At 35.2% G+C, this 18,107-nt stretch overlaps 4 protein-coding genes across 4 annotated transcripts; 1 reads left to right on the forward strand and 3 right to left on the reverse strand.

Annotated features, from left to right (window-relative positions):
- The first annotated feature begins 1,937 nt into the window (after positions 1–1,937).
- Positions 1,938–3,519, forward strand: LOC108806165 (pentatricopeptide repeat-containing protein At2g36730). Its single transcript, XM_056989586.1, has one exon. The coding sequence runs from the start codon at positions 1,946–1,948 to the stop codon at positions 3,455–3,457; it is 1,512 nt and encodes a 503-aa protein (XP_056845566.1). The 5' UTR covers positions 1,938–1,945; the 3' UTR covers positions 3,458–3,519.
- Positions 3,520–4,092: 573 nt separating this feature from the next.
- On the reverse strand, positions 4,093–6,725 carry LOC108806167 (SWR1 complex subunit 2). Its single transcript, XM_018578207.2, has 11 exons — positions 6,438–6,725; positions 6,270–6,339; positions 6,123–6,194; positions 5,985–6,028; positions 5,623–5,893; positions 5,470–5,545; positions 5,255–5,374; positions 5,105–5,173; positions 4,978–5,020; positions 4,823–4,888; positions 4,093–4,678 (listed from the first exon to the last, which is right to left on the reverse strand). Exons 1-11 carry the CDS (start codon positions 6,506–6,508, stop codon positions 4,465–4,467), a joined length of 1,116 nt encoding a protein of 371 aa, XP_018433709.1. The 5' UTR covers positions 6,509–6,725; the 3' UTR covers positions 4,093–4,464.
- Positions 6,726–9,142: 2,417 nt separating this feature from the next.
- Positions 9,143–10,787, reverse strand: LOC108811516 (UDP-glycosyltransferase 73C1). The gene has a single exon (XM_018583573.2). The coding sequence runs from the start codon at positions 10,731–10,733 to the stop codon at positions 9,246–9,248; it is 1,488 nt and encodes a 495-aa protein (XP_018439075.1). The 5' UTR covers positions 10,734–10,787; the 3' UTR covers positions 9,143–9,245.
- Positions 10,788–15,655: 4,868 nt separating this feature from the next.
- LOC108805691 (UDP-glycosyltransferase 73C3) lies at positions 15,656–17,289 on the reverse strand. Its single transcript, XM_018577625.2, has one exon. The coding sequence runs from the start codon at positions 17,195–17,197 to the stop codon at positions 15,707–15,709; it is 1,491 nt and encodes a 496-aa protein (XP_018433127.1). The 5' UTR covers positions 17,198–17,289; the 3' UTR covers positions 15,656–15,706.
- Positions 17,290–18,107: the final 818 nt, after the last annotated feature.

The raw sequence follows: 18,107 nt of genomic DNA on the forward strand, positions 1-18,107 counted from the left end.
AATTTCATAATTTGTAATCTTATACTCCAAATTTTAAAGTTCATTAGTTTACAATTTATGAAATTATGACGTTTCTACAAAAATTTAAAAAGAAAATAATAGATATAACATAACTAAGATTAATTATTGTATTGTTTGAAAACATTGATAGTAGTATAAAAAATACATTGTTTGGAAACATTGATAATAGTATAAAGAAATAAATATATTGTTTGGAAACATAGATAGTAGTATAAAGAAAGAAACATTAATGATTTAATGTAAGTTTAACTATAAAGTATAAAGATGTATTTAATTTAAAAACTTACAAAATAAATGTTAGGTCCAATAGAATGTTTCTGTTTTAATAAGATAGATATAATAATCATGATGCATAGATACAAACACAAAATATTGAGAGATTATTTCTATAAGAAGTCACATTCATGTCTAGTTTCCAAACAAGACTATTTCAATATACAATAGAGTTCATGTGTTTAATCATCTTCCTCATTCTATATCTATATACTTTAATATTTTTAAAAGAGTAGATAATCTCTGTGAGAATTTTACCAATCTACATAAGTAAAAGAAATTACTTATGTGTCACAAATCATATAGTCACTGCTTAACAAGACCATGTGTATAGTTTAAAATTTTAATACTCTTCTTGTTCTATTGACTTATTTGGTATAATTATTAACACTAAATTATTAGTTTGGTTCTAAGTCTTAAACTTTTTATTTCACCATTTGTTTGCTTTATTTTGCTCATCTTTTGCTTATTTTTTTTTCATTTTCCTAAATATTTGTTTATTTTATTCAACTTCCATTTTTAGCAAGGAATAGACCCTCGATATATTTGTTTATAAATACTTAAATAAGACCTTACTTACCTACATCAGTAAGAACTGATGAGGTATCTTCAGAGTTCAGCTCAGAGAGAAATGTCAGATTGGTTAAGCCACTGTTGCCCATCAATGAATGAAATGTCAGTGAACTTCGCTGCTTCAGCATCAGTTAGCTGCTTTCCGTATGCAACTCTCCTAGTGTAGTTTGCGCTTTCTCCAAAGCACTTGTGTTCTCCGAAAGTCACAGTCCTGGTTAAAAAATATATACATGCATAATTAACACTATGTGGGAATAACATGACATGAAATGAATTGAGTTTGCTGTAGTCTGCTTACCTGCCTCTGGTCGTGTTGTCAAAGTCATTCCATCCATCTGGATAGATGACTTTCGACATGTAAGTGTTCAAAAATACAACAGTAGAAAAGGCTCTCAAAGCTCGCCCAAGCCAAATCTTCCCGGTTCTAGAGATGTTACAATTCACAAAGGAGAATCATGTTGGGTCAGAATCTGGCAACTTGATCATCTCACAGCTGTGACATTAGGATGTTATGGTTTTCTAGAAAACTAATACAATTTCACTACTCCGAATCTAACAATATTGGTATAGCAATACATATTAAGTCAGCGAAAATTAACCAAGCTTGCTTAATTGAATAAAAAAATTCGGTGTTTGGTTAAGGGTTTGGTTCAAGCTATGATTTTTTGTTTGGTTTGATGATCGGGTTGGTTTGATGATCGATTTGTCTGATTTTACTTTATAAAAGAAAACTATAACTAAATCCTACCGGTCTGTACTAAACTGAATTTCGAACCAAATTAATTGAATATAATATACTACCTAAAATTTTAACCAATTAAACTAAAATTAAACCGTAATCAGAGTTTGGTAGAATTTAGAGAGAGAGAAAAACAAATTAGACTGCTTATCAAACCAAACTGAACATTTGATCAATATCATTAGATTTTGTGCGAACCGAAATAACCAAAAATCAAATCACTTGAACCGACCTTACCGTCTAAACCGACCTCTCGCAGCTAATCCCAAACTCCCGCAAGGTTAAATAAACCAAATAGATATAAATAGCTCTTTAGTTCAGATTCAACCGCCAAAAGTTATGAGTTCAAACTTCAAATCAAAGAAACATCAATGCCTTGTCTTCCTCAAGCTCTGTCCCTCCATCAAACACCTCTTACAGATCCATGCTCAAATCCATCTCTCTTCTCTCCAATCCGACAGCTTTATCATCAGCGAACTCGTACGTGTTTCTTCACTATCTCACTCCAAAGACCTCGCCTTTGCTCGAACCCTTCTCCTTCAATCCTCTGACTCGTCTCCTTCCACTTGGAACATGCTCAGCAGAGGTTACGCTTCAAGTGATTCCCCTGTAGAATCGGTTCGGATCTACTCCGAGATGAAACGACGACGAATCAAACCCAACAAGCTCACGTTTCCTTTTCTTCTCAACGCTTGCGCTTCCTTTTTCGGCCTCACAGCGGGGAGACAGATACAAGTAGATGTTTTGAAACACGGGTTTGACTCCGATGTTTATGTCGGGAACAATCTGATTCATTTGTACGGTTCTTGTAAGAAAACTTCGGATGCTAGGAAGGTGTTCGACGAAATGTCTGAGAGAAACGTTGTCTCATGGAACTCTATTATGACTGCTATGGTTGAGAACGGGAAGTTCAGTTTGGCGAATGAGTGTTTCGCCGAGATGATCGATGCGAGGTTCTGTCCTGATGAGACGACGATGGTGGTTTTGCTCTCTGCTTGTGTAGGTAACTTGAGTTTGGGGAAGTTGGTGCATTCGCAGGTTATGGTGAGAGAGTTGGATTTGAACTGTAGACTAGGTACTGCGCTTGTTGACATGTATTCAAAGTCTGGTGGGTTAGAGTATGCTAGGTTAGTTTTCGAGAGGATGCGTGACAGAAACGTTTGGACTTGGAGCGCGATGATCGTAGGGTTAGCACAAAATGGATTTGCGGAGGAAGCTCTTCAGCTTTTTATCAAGATGAAGAAGGAATCATCATCGGTGAGACCAAACTACGTGACGTTTCTAGGTGTTCTATGCGCTTGCAGCCACGTAGGATTGGTGGAGGAAGGGTACAGATACTTCAGGGAGATGGAGAGAACACACAAGATCAAACCGATGATGATTCACTACGGGGCGATGGTGGATATCTTGGGACGTGCAGGTAGATTAAGCGAGGCGTATGGCTTCATAAAGAAGATGCCTTTTGAGCCTGACGCGGTTGTTTGGAGGACGCTACTCTCTGCTTGCAGTGTTCATCACGATGAAGATGGTGAAGGGATTGGAGAGAGAGTGAAGAAGAGGTTGATTGAGTTGGAGCCAAAGAGGAGTGGCAATTTGGTGATTGTGGCGAATAGGTTTGCGGAAGCGAGGATGTGGGATGAGGCAGCAGAGGTTAGGAGAGTGATGAAGGAGAATAAGATTAAGAAGATAGCTGGAGAGAGTTGTCTGGTGCTGGGAGGGTCAGTTCATAGATTCTTCTCGGGGTATGATCCTCGTTTTGAGTATGTATCCATGTATGGGTTATTAGATTTGTTCAAGTTGCATTTGATAAATGACAATTATATGGTCAGTGATTCAAATTCATTTTCTTGACTTGTTCAAAATTTAACATTTTGTAAGGGTGATGAATGGCTAGGAAAGTTTTTTTCTTATAATCTAGAAGTTTTAAGAAGTAGCAACCATCATGTAACACTTTGATGTTTTCACAAAAATATATTTATCTAATCATAAATTACAAAATATTATAATCAATCACAATGTAGTACTTTTCTTTCAGATACTTTATAAATGCAATCACAATGTAATTGAAATCTTTAGGAAGTGTAAAATTAAAATTGGAAAATATGAATGGATGTTTGATTGGAGCTACGATATAAAAAACAACATGACATTCTTAATTCATGTCTTATATAGTTTCACAAAAATATTTTATTTTTAAACAAAATCAGTTGCAAAAAGTCAAATCAAAAGCATTGTTATTGATTTCTGCTTCTAGTGTTGCATTAGTTTTATAGTGACTTATGAGATACATACTCTTCTTTTTTTTTTTGGACGAGATTCAAATTATGTATCTAATATTTTTAGAGTATTTTTTTCCAACAATGAACTCCAAAAATGTTTACTAAATAATCCATTAGTTTTATCGCTTATGCTAACCAGTCGCTGGTAGTTTAAGCACTACTTTCATTTGACTCAAAAGGATCAAACTAAACTAAGCTCAGGATTCATATTGAAAATAGTTTGCCAGATGTTATAACAATCAGAAATGGAATACAAAAAATAGTGGTTTACACTAGAGTTCTAAAAGTACTAACGACCAACGTAAACAAAAATCAGCCACTCTCACATAGAACATCCATTGATGCATGTTAACATGAATCAACGACATAATAATTGATCATCACCAAAGTAATTAATATGGTGATTCGTCTGATGTTTAATAGTTTATGTAACTATGTGTAGATCTCAGTTATAGAATACGAAGCAGAATAACAAAGACAAAAAATGCAGCAGCTAGAGATGGTCGACTGTTAGTTCATGATGATGTTGATTGAAAGTAAAACCTTTTCCTGTACACGAACCAACCATGGATGTCATTGTCAATCAGAATCTGAGTCTGAATCTTCTTCACTCGCTTCTGGAGTGTCCAAATTACAGAAACGAGCTGAGTTTCTGAAGAGGGAAATCGATCTGCTCGTCTTTGGAACCATGGTTCTCTTTCGTTTTGCAGAAAATCCCTTGGCCGCCGCAAGTGTGTCAAACAAATCTCCCATCTCCATTTTCTTCCTCAACCCATTGTGCTCCTCCATGAACCTTCACAGAACCAAAAACATAAGAAAACACACACAAGATTCTAACACAAAAAGTAAAAGAGAATGTGTTTTTGTCCTCCTCTGATTAGAGCAAAAGAATGAGGTGGAAGTATGCAAACAACATGTGGTATCATCAAAATAGCACCTTTCTCGTATCGCTTTGAAGGCGTCTAGAGTTGCATAAGCAAGACCAGTTTTTGGATCTCTGTACCTGTAAATCACACCCATAAAACAAACATTAAAGGAATGTTAAAACATAGTTAGCTCCTTTTTTTTGAACAGAGCTAAAAAGAATCTTACTTGGCAGGTAATCCAGTAATCACACATACAGCCTTTTCTGGATCTGCAACAGAGTAAACAACCCCAAAGTGAAGATAGAGAACACATCTCTGTTCATCTACAAACACAACTCGAAAAAACTACTTACACGGAAGAGTCTTGGTGGAAATCTCTGAACTGAATGATGCACCATTACAGAACTCTATATAGTTGCACCCTGCACGTAAACACCGCTTTATTGATTTGCACCTTTTGTGGAAAGAAGCAATTATTAGATGAGAGAAGACGGAGAGCTTACCATCTTTTGAAAGATACCGAACCTGAGGACCCTTGTAAACATCTTTATGCACAATCGCTTTCTTTTTCACTTCTTCTTCCCTTGCCAACACACGTTCTAAGTTCCTCATGTTCATGATCTCTGCCCCCAAAAATAAATAAATAAAAAGACTTTAACCATCCAAGTCTCTGAATCTGATAAAGAAACAGATGCAACAAGATCATAAAACTCAAAACCTGTTTGAGCAGCTTCGAGCAGCATCTCTTCTTGCGTCATTCGTTTCTCCTCCCCTACTTTTTTCCTTATTATCGGCTAAACAAGGCACAAGAAAAACGAGTTCAGTAAAGCCATTAGTGGAGATAGCTAATGGAAAAAAAAAAAAAAGAAACCTTAGTTGTGGCTTGTATAGCAGCACGCAATGCATCTCGTTCAGCTTGCCTTACAATCACTGAAGTCCGTGTAGATTTTCTTATGACCTTCTCACCTTCCATCATATCTTCTTGTGTTTCTTTTTCATCTTCTTCTTCTTTGTCTCCCAGCTCTTCACTTGGCTTCTCATCTTCAGGAGAAGTATCTTCAAGTTTCGAAACTAGCTTCTTCTTCTTGTTTTTCTTTTGAGTAGTTTTCCCAGGGTAAATCAACCGCTTCTTCGGCAAATCCCTGCAAACAACATGCCAAAGTTGTATGAAACTAAAGAGATAATAGCAGCGCAATCATAAGATGAACTTTGAGGATGGTTCAAAACTCAAACCTCTCTTCCTTTTCATTTTCTGCAACTGCTTCAGGTTCAGGCTCCTATTCCCCCACCCAAAAAGATAAAAGAAACTTTTTAAGAACAATTTGATGAATAAGTAGCAATTAATATACAAGCAAGCAACAAAGAAGTTACATCGTCATTGAAGTCACTGTCAAACTCATCAGCAGCTTCAGCTTCTGCTTCATATTCATCATCATGTTCTTCCTGCAGATACCAAATGTAAGAGAGACAACATACATACAAAGCCTCATCATCTGCTAATGGTATATTAGAGGAAACCTCTTTAAGAGCTTCTTGGTTCCAAAACTGCTCATCTTCTTCTACTTCATCATCAAGCAACTTGGTCATTCTACAAAAACCGAAAATCAAAAAAAAAAAAAAACACAATAAAGATATTGGTTCCACACAATCTCAGAGTGAAGTGAAACCTCTTTGTAAGTTCTTTACCGTTTACCACGTGTAGCTCGGGTTGTACGGTCCAAGAACACCATCTGCTCTTCTTCTTTATCGCTTTCCATTTGATAAAAACTAACTTGCTCCTCCTCTCTTTTAGCTCCTCCCTCCTGCAAAGTTAACGAAATCTGACAAACACACAGAAAGGGAATCGAAAACTAGATTCTCTGACGGTTTTGCGAGTTTCGGATTCAAAGGCTGGAACTTTATGATTCTACGCTTCGGAGGGTGGGGATGGAGAAGGAGTTTCTTCGACTAGCACGTCCTCGCCGGAGACTCGCCGTACTGATTAAAAACTCTTTCAGATGGTTTGGATCTCGTGCAACTATTGTTAATGGGCTTTAATATATTATTGGGCCTTCTAGTAAGACAATTTCAAATCCCATATTATATTATTCACTATAGAAACGACCAATCTTCTTCGGAGCCTATATTTTGATATTTTAGATCAATTACCAATTGGAAAATAAAAGCTGTATAACACTCTACTTAACAAGACCGAGTAAAAAAAATTGTTTGTAATTTCTTTGGTTCAAGTAGCGGATATAACCGATTTTCAAAATTGACTAAATTATTTTTTTTTCTAAATATTTGAGACAAAATTGCGGGTATAATGACTTTGAAAAGTAATTGACATTTTTATCTAAATATTTGGATCAAATGGCCGTGGATACAAAGTCAAAGTACCGTGGATACAAAGTCTAAAAAGAAAAAGAAAAGTCTAATCATGGCTTTGCATATACATATCTGTATATGTACATTTATTGACTCGAGACAATGAAAACAAACTTGGACTACAAGGAAATAATAAAAAAAAGTGATCTGTTCTTGGGCAAGAAGAAAAAGAGTCAACAATGACAAATTGGATTTATTCGTTAACAAAACACAAGCTACTTATGATTTAAATAGTTTACTATGGTCAAATAGTTTACTATGGACAAAAACACATATGTTAATGGATATATAAATGAATAAATGAAATCTCACGTGGACTATTTTTAAATAATTAAGTAAACATATAAAGATATGGTCAAATCGCCTATTAATTTATAATAAACCTAAATTTGACTACGGCTATATTTTTAATCCATCAGCTGTCAAGAAAGGTCCATTGCATCAGGCGAATCAACAAGAGCATTCTCTTGTTCCTTCTGGCAAAACAGCATCTTGATATGAAAATCTTCACATTCTCCAGCCTAGTAAAACAGGACTGGATGTGAGGCGCCGAGACAATCATCACCCTCACACCGCGTTTAGCTAAGAACCGTCGTGCTATGGATATGTGGCCTTGACAAATGAAAGGGACTAACAAAGTGAATAGTTGGATGAAGTTGTTGCATCTTTTCTGTCCATGAGGAACTCTCTGAGTTTTAATTTTCTTTTCATTTTGATTTGTCGGTATTCTCATGAAAAAAGGAAGAAAAAGAAATTAGGAAGTCAAGGAGAGATAGAAAGTGATGTTGATTACAAAACACAGAGATCCTAGGAAGCCACGTTCCGTGGCGGCCACTCACATGTCTTATTTTGTGCTCATAAGCCAAATAAGAGAATATCTTCAGAGCTACGTCGAAGGTAGAGTGAAATTAAAGTGTTCACAGCCGAAAAAAATAACCAAAAAAAAAGACAACTCAAACTTGGACTCTCTTTATCTGTTTGGACAACTACATTCTACACCTAAAAATTAGGCCAATTTAAGTGATAAAAACATCTCTGACAGGTAATAATTTTGGTATCTTAGAAAATTTAAATGAATAAATAAATGTAAGTAAAAAAATAGCTAAACCATTTGACAAGTGATATACATGAGTAACATTTAAAAATCGTAAGCTAAAGAAAATATTAGCCGACTTGGGTAAAAAAGCTCCATGCTGTGACGATGGGGAAATGGTTCTTGTGACATTTACACGGAAACAAATACATACACGGAACAAATACATCTGCTGATAACTCTGAGTTTTGTACAGCTGTTAAGAGCAGTATCAAAGTTGAACTCCTCACTCCTCAGAAGCCAGGACCACCTCATCAGCAGGTGTTCTACACTCTACAACACTTTAAAAAAAAAGATATAGAAAAACAATTAAAGCTTCTCATTCTCGTTAGTCTCTAAACCTTCCCAAGGAAAAAAAAAACAAAATGTGTTTCGTTAGTTTTCAAACTCTTGGTTCGAAAAAACCAATTTAAATTTTAAAATGATATAAACTAGCAAATAAAATTTAGACAGCTTTACATATTTTCATTCAAATGTTAGGTTTCTTAACATCTCTAACACATGACGAGTCTGGATCCATTTTGGCGAGGATTATGATATCCATAAGTAATTTAAAACAAAAAATATTTTTTAACGTAGACATCTAATTGATAGAGGGTTCAAGACGGTTCTACCTTTGTCGCATAACCATTTGTTGGGGGGGGGGGGGGGGGGGAGGGTGCATAACTAGACCTCACACGCTTAGGTAAGATACATAACAAGATAATAATCACCTGATTATATGTCGTGAATATGTTATGGGGAAATTCACACCTAAGATTATAGTAAAACATCGTTCAAATTTACTTCTTATCAACTAATTACTATTTTACCACTACAAAGACATTTTTATCAAAAAAAAAACTAATTACCATTTGGTTAATTAACTATTTAACTCTATCAGAATGTGGGTATTTCTATCTTTTTGACATCTTCTATTTTATTTTCTAAGAAGTTCCATAATTTTAATACAAATTTGATAGCTGAATCTTTGATTAATTAATAACTAACATCTTACATGCATAGATATGATCAGATCAAGAGCAACGATACAATCAGATATTGATTTGTGCTTGTTGCAGTATGTCTTCCAAGAGCGATGTGATGTTGGAATGAGAAGAGCCTCCTTCATCAACAGCCTTATGAGCTAATTCTCCAAGCTTTTTAACTCTTTCCCTTCTCTCTTTAGCTTCATCAGTATCACCCATCAATGCTTCCACAGCCTTCTTCACTCCTTCTCTATCCACCAACATTCCTATCTTCTCCTCTTCTCCCCAACTCATGGGATCTTCAACACCTGATCGAACACCAACTTTCAATACCTCCACCGCCAACTTCTCATTGCAGAATTGGTCTCCAAACAATGGCCATGTGAGCAATGGAACTCCCGAGGTTATCCCTTCAAGTGTCGAGTTCCATCCACAGTGAGTCAAGAATCCTCCAACGGCAGGATGTGAAAGGATAAGCACTTGTGGCGACCATCCTCTAATGAGAAGGCCTCTTTCTTTGATTATTTCTTTAAATCCGCTCTCTGAGATCCATTCATCTAATTCATTATACTTCTCCCAATTTCTTATGACCCAAATGAAAGTTCTTTGGGATTCCTCAAGGCCAAGCCCTAGCTCTTTGAGCTGAGCCAGAGGAACATTGCATATACTTCCAAGGCAAACATATAGCACCGACCCTTCTTCTTTGGAATCAAGCCATTTGATACACTCCTCTTGATCAATGGCCGCCTTATTTCCTCTCTCAGCTTTGTCTAACCCTACCTTGTTGCACAAGGAAACCGGTCCGATGCTCCATACTTTACCTGCCTTAACCTTCTTGTAGTCTCTAATATAATCTGGCTCAAGTTCTTCAAACGTGTTGACAATCACACCATAAGAAGTGTTATCCCCATCAATCATCCCGTCTAAAATCTCTTTCCACTCTCCATCACCAGCTACCAGCGGAAGCTGAGCTTTTGTGAACTCAACTCTGTCAGGAAAATTTGGAATGTGGAAGTACTCCTTATTAGACTCTATGGTTTCCCAAAACTCGTAGTTTTCCCGCATGATGTGCAAACAAAGAAGGTTAAAGCAACCCATGCCATGAAAGATGATCTTTGGTATACCAAAGTTCTTGGCGATTCTGTTTGTAAAAGGCAAACACATGTCGGCTATTATGCAGCTTGGCCTTGGTTGGATATCTTTCATGAGATTCTCGACCGGTTCCTCGATCATATAAATTTCTGTAAAGAAAGATGCTAACGGCACCGATGAATCAAGCAAGTCCACATTCTCGAGTCCTTGTGGTGAACCAGATTCTTGAGATGGAAACTTCACTTGCACAAGATTGATGGGCAAACCGGACTGAACGGCCCGGTTAAGAACGTTCTTGAACCGCGAAGCGTTGTGAGGTGTAGTGACAATGGTTATAGTCACACCACGCTGAGCTAAGAGCCTTGCGATATCGACCATGGGGATCATGTGGCCTTGAGCCATGAAAGGGAAGAGAACAAAGTGAAGAGGAGTATGAAACTTTTGAGATGTTTCAGAAGCCATGAGAAACTCTCTTAAGCTTTTTTTTTCTTTTTTTCTTTGATTTGGATTGTGTGTGTGTGTTGTGTAGTTGATCTGCTTACATATATGTATATTTATAGACCAGACCCATGGAAAAATGGAAGGGCTTATTTGCTGAATAACCTAAAACATGAATGAAATTAAGGGCTTATTTGACATTATTAAGAAACTAACATTTTGCTCCCTTTTGCTCCGGTAATACCCTCAACAACAACAATTACCAAGTCACAGAAAGAAAAAGTGTTACCAAAAGAAAGAATAAAATTCAGCCACATCACACCAAAAGAGAGAAAATAATTCCTCCACATCACATACATAATAACTACAAACATTTCACTAATTATATTTCATATCATCAAAATAATTTAGAATCAATTATATCTTAACACTTAAATCTAGATACTAAAATTTATTTCAATCCCACATTAATCCTTAAATATTAAACCCTAAACCTTTATCAATAAATTATAAACCCAATTATAAATCATAAACATGAAATAGAAATTTAAACTCAAATCCAACTTTTAAATACCAAATCCTAAATGGTTATCACTAACCCTAACCTGGAAATGTCAACCCACATCCGAAATATAAATAGTTTCTTTCATTTTCAGACAATGACATTGACCAGGTTCATAATACTATACTACATAGTGGATATAGTATAGTACTTTTAGAATGTACGGAGAACTAAACTTTAGTTCTCGTTCAATAATTCAGGGTGTTGTACTACTATATTATTAAATAGAATATGGATGTTGTACTACTATATTATTAAATAGAATAAACTTACATTACAACATAGAAGATGTCATATCACTAATAAACTGAGTAAAGGGTGACTAAGTGAAACTCAACCCAGATTATAAAACTATACCCTAACTCAGAAATGTCAACCCACATCCGAGATATAAGCAGTTTCCCCCGTCTTCAAATAATGATATTCACCAGGTTCATAATACTATACTACATGGTGGATATAGTATAGTACTTTTATAGTACCATTACGAAATAGATGAGGTCATATCACTAATAAAGAGAGTAACGAGAGCGAGTAAGTGAAATTCAACCCATATGATAAAACTATACCCTAACCCGGAAATGTCAACCCACATCCGATATATAAACAGTTTTCCCCGTCTTCAAATAATGATATTCACCATGTTCATAATACTATACTACATGGTAGATATAGTATAGTACTTTTATAGTGTACGGGGAACTAAACTTTAATTCTCGTTCAATAATTCAAAGGACTTTAGTAGAAAAGTTATAGGAATGTCGTACTATTATATTATTGAATAGAATATACTGACATTACGACATAAATGGGGTCATATCACTAATATAAGTAACAGAGTATCATGTGTGAGCTAGTAAAACTCAACCCAGATGATAAAACTAAACCCTAATCGGGAAATGTCAACCCACATCTTAGATATAACAATTTTCCCTGTTTTAAGAAATAGTATACAAATATGTCCCAAATAGTATGGTAACCTTACATAAATAGCTACATTAAAGAATATAAATTATACTATTCCGTTCATCTAATATAGTATAGACACCGAGTTCATCTTCTTCAATTTTTCTTTTTTTTCAAACGTGTTGATACACCTTCACTTCGTTCACTGTCGTTATTCTTCACCACCGTATAAAGATCATCTTTATTTCCTCTTCTTTTTTCTGACACAACAACGCTTCTAACACTTCGCCGTCATTATTCTTTACCATTAGATTACTAAATCAAAAAGAGAAACATAGTATAAAAACAGAAACAAAAACATAATATAAAAACAGAAACAAAGTATAAACAAAAACATAAACAGAGTACAAAAAAACAAAAACAGAGTATAAAACAAAAACATAAACATAGTATAAAAGCTCGATGTCACCTCATTCTTTATGTACCATCTTCTCCTCCAAACTCAATTTCATAAGCCTATAATCTGGATTTCTTCCTTGCTTTGAGATGAATGTACGTGTGTTTTTACGAATGAAGAAGAAACAAAGATTTGGTAAAAAGAGGAAGAAAGAGATAGAAGATGTGTATCTATTGTAGCCACAATTTATTATATTGTTTAGTTAATATTTATTTTAATAAATAAATTCTCAGCAGGTCACATGGGTCACAATTGAGGGACAATATGGCTATTATTTATAATGTGATGGTTGTGTATAGGTGAATTAGAGGTTTTAGTTATCTAATGAATTATAATTTGTTTGAAGGTTGTACAGCCCAATTCCCCAAAATGGAATTCAAGAAAAAAAAAGTAAAATAAAGTGTTGTAAAAGAGAACAATAACAAGTTGGTTTATTCATTACAAACACCATGTGGTTCACAAGTACATTCCGTGGCGGGGACTCATGTCATGTGTCGTTTTGTATTCATATAACTATAAGCCAAAATGAACTGGAGTTATATTCTTGAGAACTACAACGAAAAGATAGCGTCGAATTCACAGCCTAAAAAAAATCAAATTTGGATAAACATAGAAATATTAGACTTTGTGTTTGAGGGTTCAAATTTGGATAAAGATAGCGTAGTTATATACAACAACCATCAAAGCACCAATAAAAAGGCATAAACCTTAATTAGACTAAGAGCATCATTATTAGTGTGCCTTATGTTAGAGCCCTTAGCATATTTTATTAATATTTTTGTGTTTAAGGACTTTGCTAAGGACAATTGATAAATTTTAGATTATTGGTGGGACTTTATTTTGTCCCTTAGAATATCTGGTAACAAGTAACAGAGAGTAACACACATAAAAACATAGGAAAGTTGTTCCATTTGGTAGTAAGAGAGGCAGCAAATGAAACTGAACGGAGAGAAGGTTTTTCTCCACACTATTCACCAGTAAATTCTCCATATTTGACACCGACGACGAAACTGAACGGAGAGAAGAGAAGAGATGACGACTATCGGTCTTCGATTACATCTCCCCACGTATCCACTGCTGCCACGTAGCCAAAAGGGATGAAGCAGAAAATGCCTTAATTAAGGCCCGTTTGCATCGTCCTTTAGTCTTTTTTATTTTTTTTTACTTAAAAATGCGAAGGACTCGGTCCAAGGGACGCCGATAATGATACTCTAAGATATGCTGTACGTACCACTATGGTGTATATTAGCCCTTGTTTATTTTGAGGGTTCATATTCTGTCTAGCCACATAGTTTTACAGACTAATTTGCATCTATAACGTGTTCTTTTTTTGTTAACCAACAACATCCCAGAAAAAACTCTGGACTTAATTATCTATTACGCACATTGAGTTTTCTTGTTTATTTAAGACATTTAGTGGAAGAATCTAATCATGGCCCCCAATTTTCTATATAAAAAGACACAAACCACACGTGACATATTCTATTGAAGCCAAAGCAGTTGTTTACGTAAGTGCTGAGCCTAAAAAGATTGTTTTGAAAATTTATAATTTTTGTATGTTCTGTAAATTTTATATTATTTAATAACAATAGATCTTTTTAAAAAAAATATCTGAATTAATTAAATTATTATCGGTCTAATTTTATTACAAATTATAATCATAAAAATCAATATATTTATTATAAAATTTAATGTGTTTTCTTAATATATGTAAACAAAAAATTATCTTTATAATAATGAAGGAGTATTTAAAATTAAAAAAGAAAAATAATCCTCGTAAAAAAAAGGAAGAACACATTCATAATATATCATGACCACCAAAAGATAAGTAAATCTACAACACTTTTGCGCTAAACTAACTTACTTGTCTATTTTAAGAAGCATCAAAATTCTTCAACAGCAAAAGAGGATGCCATGCAAATAAATAAATGAAAGCTTCGTCGTATGATTGAACATTTTACTTTTTTTAAATATTGTTTATCTTTTCATGGTAAACTACATTACTAGAGAAATGATAAACTATACAGGTGAAAGCCTCCTTGGTTTGATCAGGAGGGTTAATTAATGGTTCTATATCAGGAAGTGAGTTTCGAACTCTAGAGAAAGTAGACTTACGTGAATTAAAGAAGAAAAACTTATTCTGCGTCTCCTAGTGTCATTTATTTCCCTTAAAAGTTACTAAGAGGTAATTAAAATACTTGATACGCAAGACACAAAATCAATTTCAACTATCTCGGACATTACCAAAATCGAATTGTCTTTGAAACTTCAACGTTCAATTCAAAGCCTTCAGATCAAAGCTTCGCTGTAAGAACAACTTCAACAAAAGAACAAATGAGAATTAAACACGAAAGAAAGTAGAAACTTAGAAAGAACACAAGGTTGAGATAAATACGAGTTTAGAGTTTATTGATTATGTGAACTGATCATTTATAATTTCTTAGATATAAATGTTTTGCAACAAAATGAGGGATCATCTAGCATGTTATTCTAGGATTCTTGTGTAAACATTATACAAGAGCATCTACGTAACAAATGTAATTTACATACATAGAAATAAATCTCCATGTTGTAAAATTGAATAAGAATCTACTAGGAGAATTTGTATGATATAAGTTAACATTATTTAACGTATCTTTTGAAACATTTGATGAGTTGATCTTTTGAATGTGAGCCATATAAAAAATGAGTGAACGTAAACAAAATGAAGCTGGCGATCAAAAGGATCAAACTCGATTTTGTTCACTATCTCAAAACATTATCTCGTACAATTTCCCTGAAAAGAATTTTATATTTTGATTGGTTTAGAATCCAACAAAAATTCTTGAAAAATCTCACATGTTTTAGGGACACAATGAGATTAACTACTCAATATGATAATAGTTTTACATTTATGAAAGTTTACAGATAAGTTAAAAGAAATTTAACCTAACTTTTTGAACTTGACCTCTGAAAGTGAAAGTCATTATTGACTTGTCTTTTGCTGGACGTGTTGGACTAAGTCTCCTATCCTCCCAATAATGCAAATGAAGACTGTTTAAATGTTTCTATTTCTTTTAACAAAGAGAATAATCAATTATTGGATTGTGCTAGTTTCATTATGTCTTCTAGAAGGAAAGTAATATTAGAATGAGAAGAGCCTCCTTCTTCCACAGCCTTGTGAGCTAACTCTCCGAGCTTTTTGGCTATTCTTCTCCTCTCTTTTGCATCATCACTCTCACCCATCAACTCTTCCACTGCCTTCTTCACTCCTTCTTTATCCACCAACACTCCTATCTTCTCCTCTTCTCCCCCTTTCATAGTTTCTTCAATCCCAGCTCCTACACCAACTTTAAGAACCTGCACAACCAGCTTCTGGTTGCAGAACTGGTCTCCAAACAATGGCCATGTGAGCAAAGGAACACCCGAGGTGATTCCTTCCAGAGTGGAGTTCCATCCACAATGTGTCAAAAATCCTCCAACAGAAGGGTGTGAAAGGATAAGCACTTGTGGTGCCCATCCTTTTATCAGAAGCCCTCTCCCTTTGACTCTTCCTTCAACGCCGCTATCTAAGAACCACTCAGCAAGCTCATTATACTTTTCCCAACCTCTAATGACCCAAATGAAAGGTCTTTGAGATTTCTCTAGGCCTAGCCCTAGCTCCTTGAGCTGAGACAGAGGAAGATTGCAGATACTTCCAAGGCAAACATATAGCACCGACCCTTCTGCTTTAGAATCAAGCCATTTATAACATTCTTCTTGATCAATGACAGCCTTGTTTCCCCTCTCAGCTTTGTCTGCTCCTTTCTTGTTGCACAAGGAAACAGGTCCAATGGACCATACTTTTCCATCTCTAGCCTCTTTGAACTCTTTGACATAAGCAGGCTCCAACTCCTGAAACGTGTTGATGATTACACCATAGGATGTTGTTTCTGCTTCTGCCATTGCGTCCAAGAACTCCTTCCAGTCTCCAGTTGCATTGATTCTCACGGGAACTTGAGGCTTTGTAAATTCAACTCTGTCAGGAAAACTAGGAACAAAGAAATACTCTTTGTCCGACTTTAAATTATGCAAGATCTCTAGGTTTCTGCGTAAAACATGCATACACAAAAGACAAAAGCAAGACATTCCATGGAAAACAATCTTTGGTATATTGAAGGCCTTGGCGATTTTGCTTGTATAAGGCAAACACAAATCACATATTAGACAGCTTGGTCTAGGTTTCATCTCTTCCACTAGCTTCATGACCGGCTCTTCGATCATGTTAACCATTTTAAAGAAAGGTACCATCAACTCCTTGGAGTCAAGCGAATCCATATTCTCTTTTCCTTCTGGCAGCCCAGCTTCTTGAAACGGAAGCTTCACATGAACTACGTTGATAGGCAAACCAGCCTCGATGGCACGGTTTAAGACATTCTTGAACCTCTCTGCGTTGTGAGGGGTCGTGACAATTGTTATGGTCACACCACGCTGAGCCAAGAGCCTTGCAATATCAACCATGGGAATCATGTGGCCCTGAGCCATGAAAGGGAAGAGAACAAAGTGAAGAGGAGAATGAACTTGTTGAGGTGTTTGGGAAGCCATATTTGTTCCAAATTAGTGAAGAACTTTCTGAGTTTTGTTTTGTTTGGATTGTGGGTGTGTGATCGTTAGCGTATATAAGATGGATAAGAAAAGTAGTAATAGAAAGCCTTCACCAAAATGATGTAGTAGATGACGTAAAACAATACAAAGTTGTACGTAAAATATAGATTATTACGTTCATGAAGACACAAAATCAAATTGAACTCTCTCGTATATTACCAAAATCAAATTGACTTTGAAAGCCTGCCAGTCAAGCTTGGCCCCACAGCAATATCTATCAGAGGCAGCAAGAATTAAATTGAATGGACTAACATGTTATTTTAATCGACTAACATGTTAGCTCTCCTCTGCTTTTTCTTTGGGCAAAGGATAAGCTAGTATGTTTTAAAACTTTTGTACTATGCAATCAATCTCATTTTCAAAATGGAACTCATATACTTATAACAAAACGTTGTTCTAGGATTCTTGTATAACATTTTATGACGACATCTGTATTCCAAATTTACTTTTCTTATCCTTTTGGGGGTAGAAAGTAAACCAACACTTATGTCTCGTACAAGATTTTTTGGGGGTTTTGAATGTTTCGGGTTCTATCGGATATCCATTTAAATTCAGGTTCGGTTCGGATAATACCCATAAACCAAAATACCATAAAACAAGATCCATTCGGTATTTATGTCGGGTTCGGATCGGTTCGGATTCGTTTTTATCGGATCGGATTCGGTTCGGATTTTCGGGTTCGGTTATTTTGCCCAGCCTTACTATTGCATATCATTTTATTATACGTATCTTTTGAAAAAATTATGACTTTAATGGATAATTTGTGTTTTTTTTTATTATAGCATCATATATGAAAAAACTTCTATAAATAAAGACATTGTAGAAAGTGAATGGAGCAATATAAAGAATG

Source organism: Raphanus sativus, chromosome 6 (genome assembly GCF_000801105.2).
Source record: "Raphanus sativus cultivar WK10039 chromosome 6, ASM80110v3, whole genome shotgun sequence".
Classification (NCBI taxonomy): domain Eukaryota; kingdom Viridiplantae; phylum Streptophyta; class Magnoliopsida; order Brassicales; family Brassicaceae; genus Raphanus; species Raphanus sativus.

Excerpts from the sequence above, each read along its gene's own strand:
- LOC108806165 (XM_056989586.1), top strand. The coding sequence starts at position 1,946 with ATGAGTTCAAACTTCAAATCAAAGAAACATCAATGCCTTGTCTTCCTC.
- LOC108806167 (XM_018578207.2), bottom strand. The coding sequence starts at position 6,508 with ATGGAAAGCGATAAAGAAGAAGAGCAGATGGTGTTCTTGGACCGTACA. Across the intron at positions 6,029-6,122 it reads ACAGTGACTTCAATGACGAT|GAGCCTGAACCTGAAGCAGT; the intron begins GTAACTTCTTTG and ends GTGGGGGAATAG. Across the intron at positions 5,021-5,104 it reads TTCCACCAAGACTCTTCCGT|ATCCAGAAAAGGCTGTATGT; the intron begins GTAAGTAGTTTT and ends ACTCTGTTGCAG.
- LOC108811516 (XM_018583573.2), bottom strand. The coding sequence starts at position 10,733 with ATGGCTTCTGAAACATCTCAAAAGTTTCATACTCCTCTTCACTTTGTT.
- LOC108805691 (XM_018577625.2), bottom strand. The coding sequence starts at position 17,197 with ATGGCTTCCCAAACACCTCAACAAGTTCATTCTCCTCTTCACTTTGTT.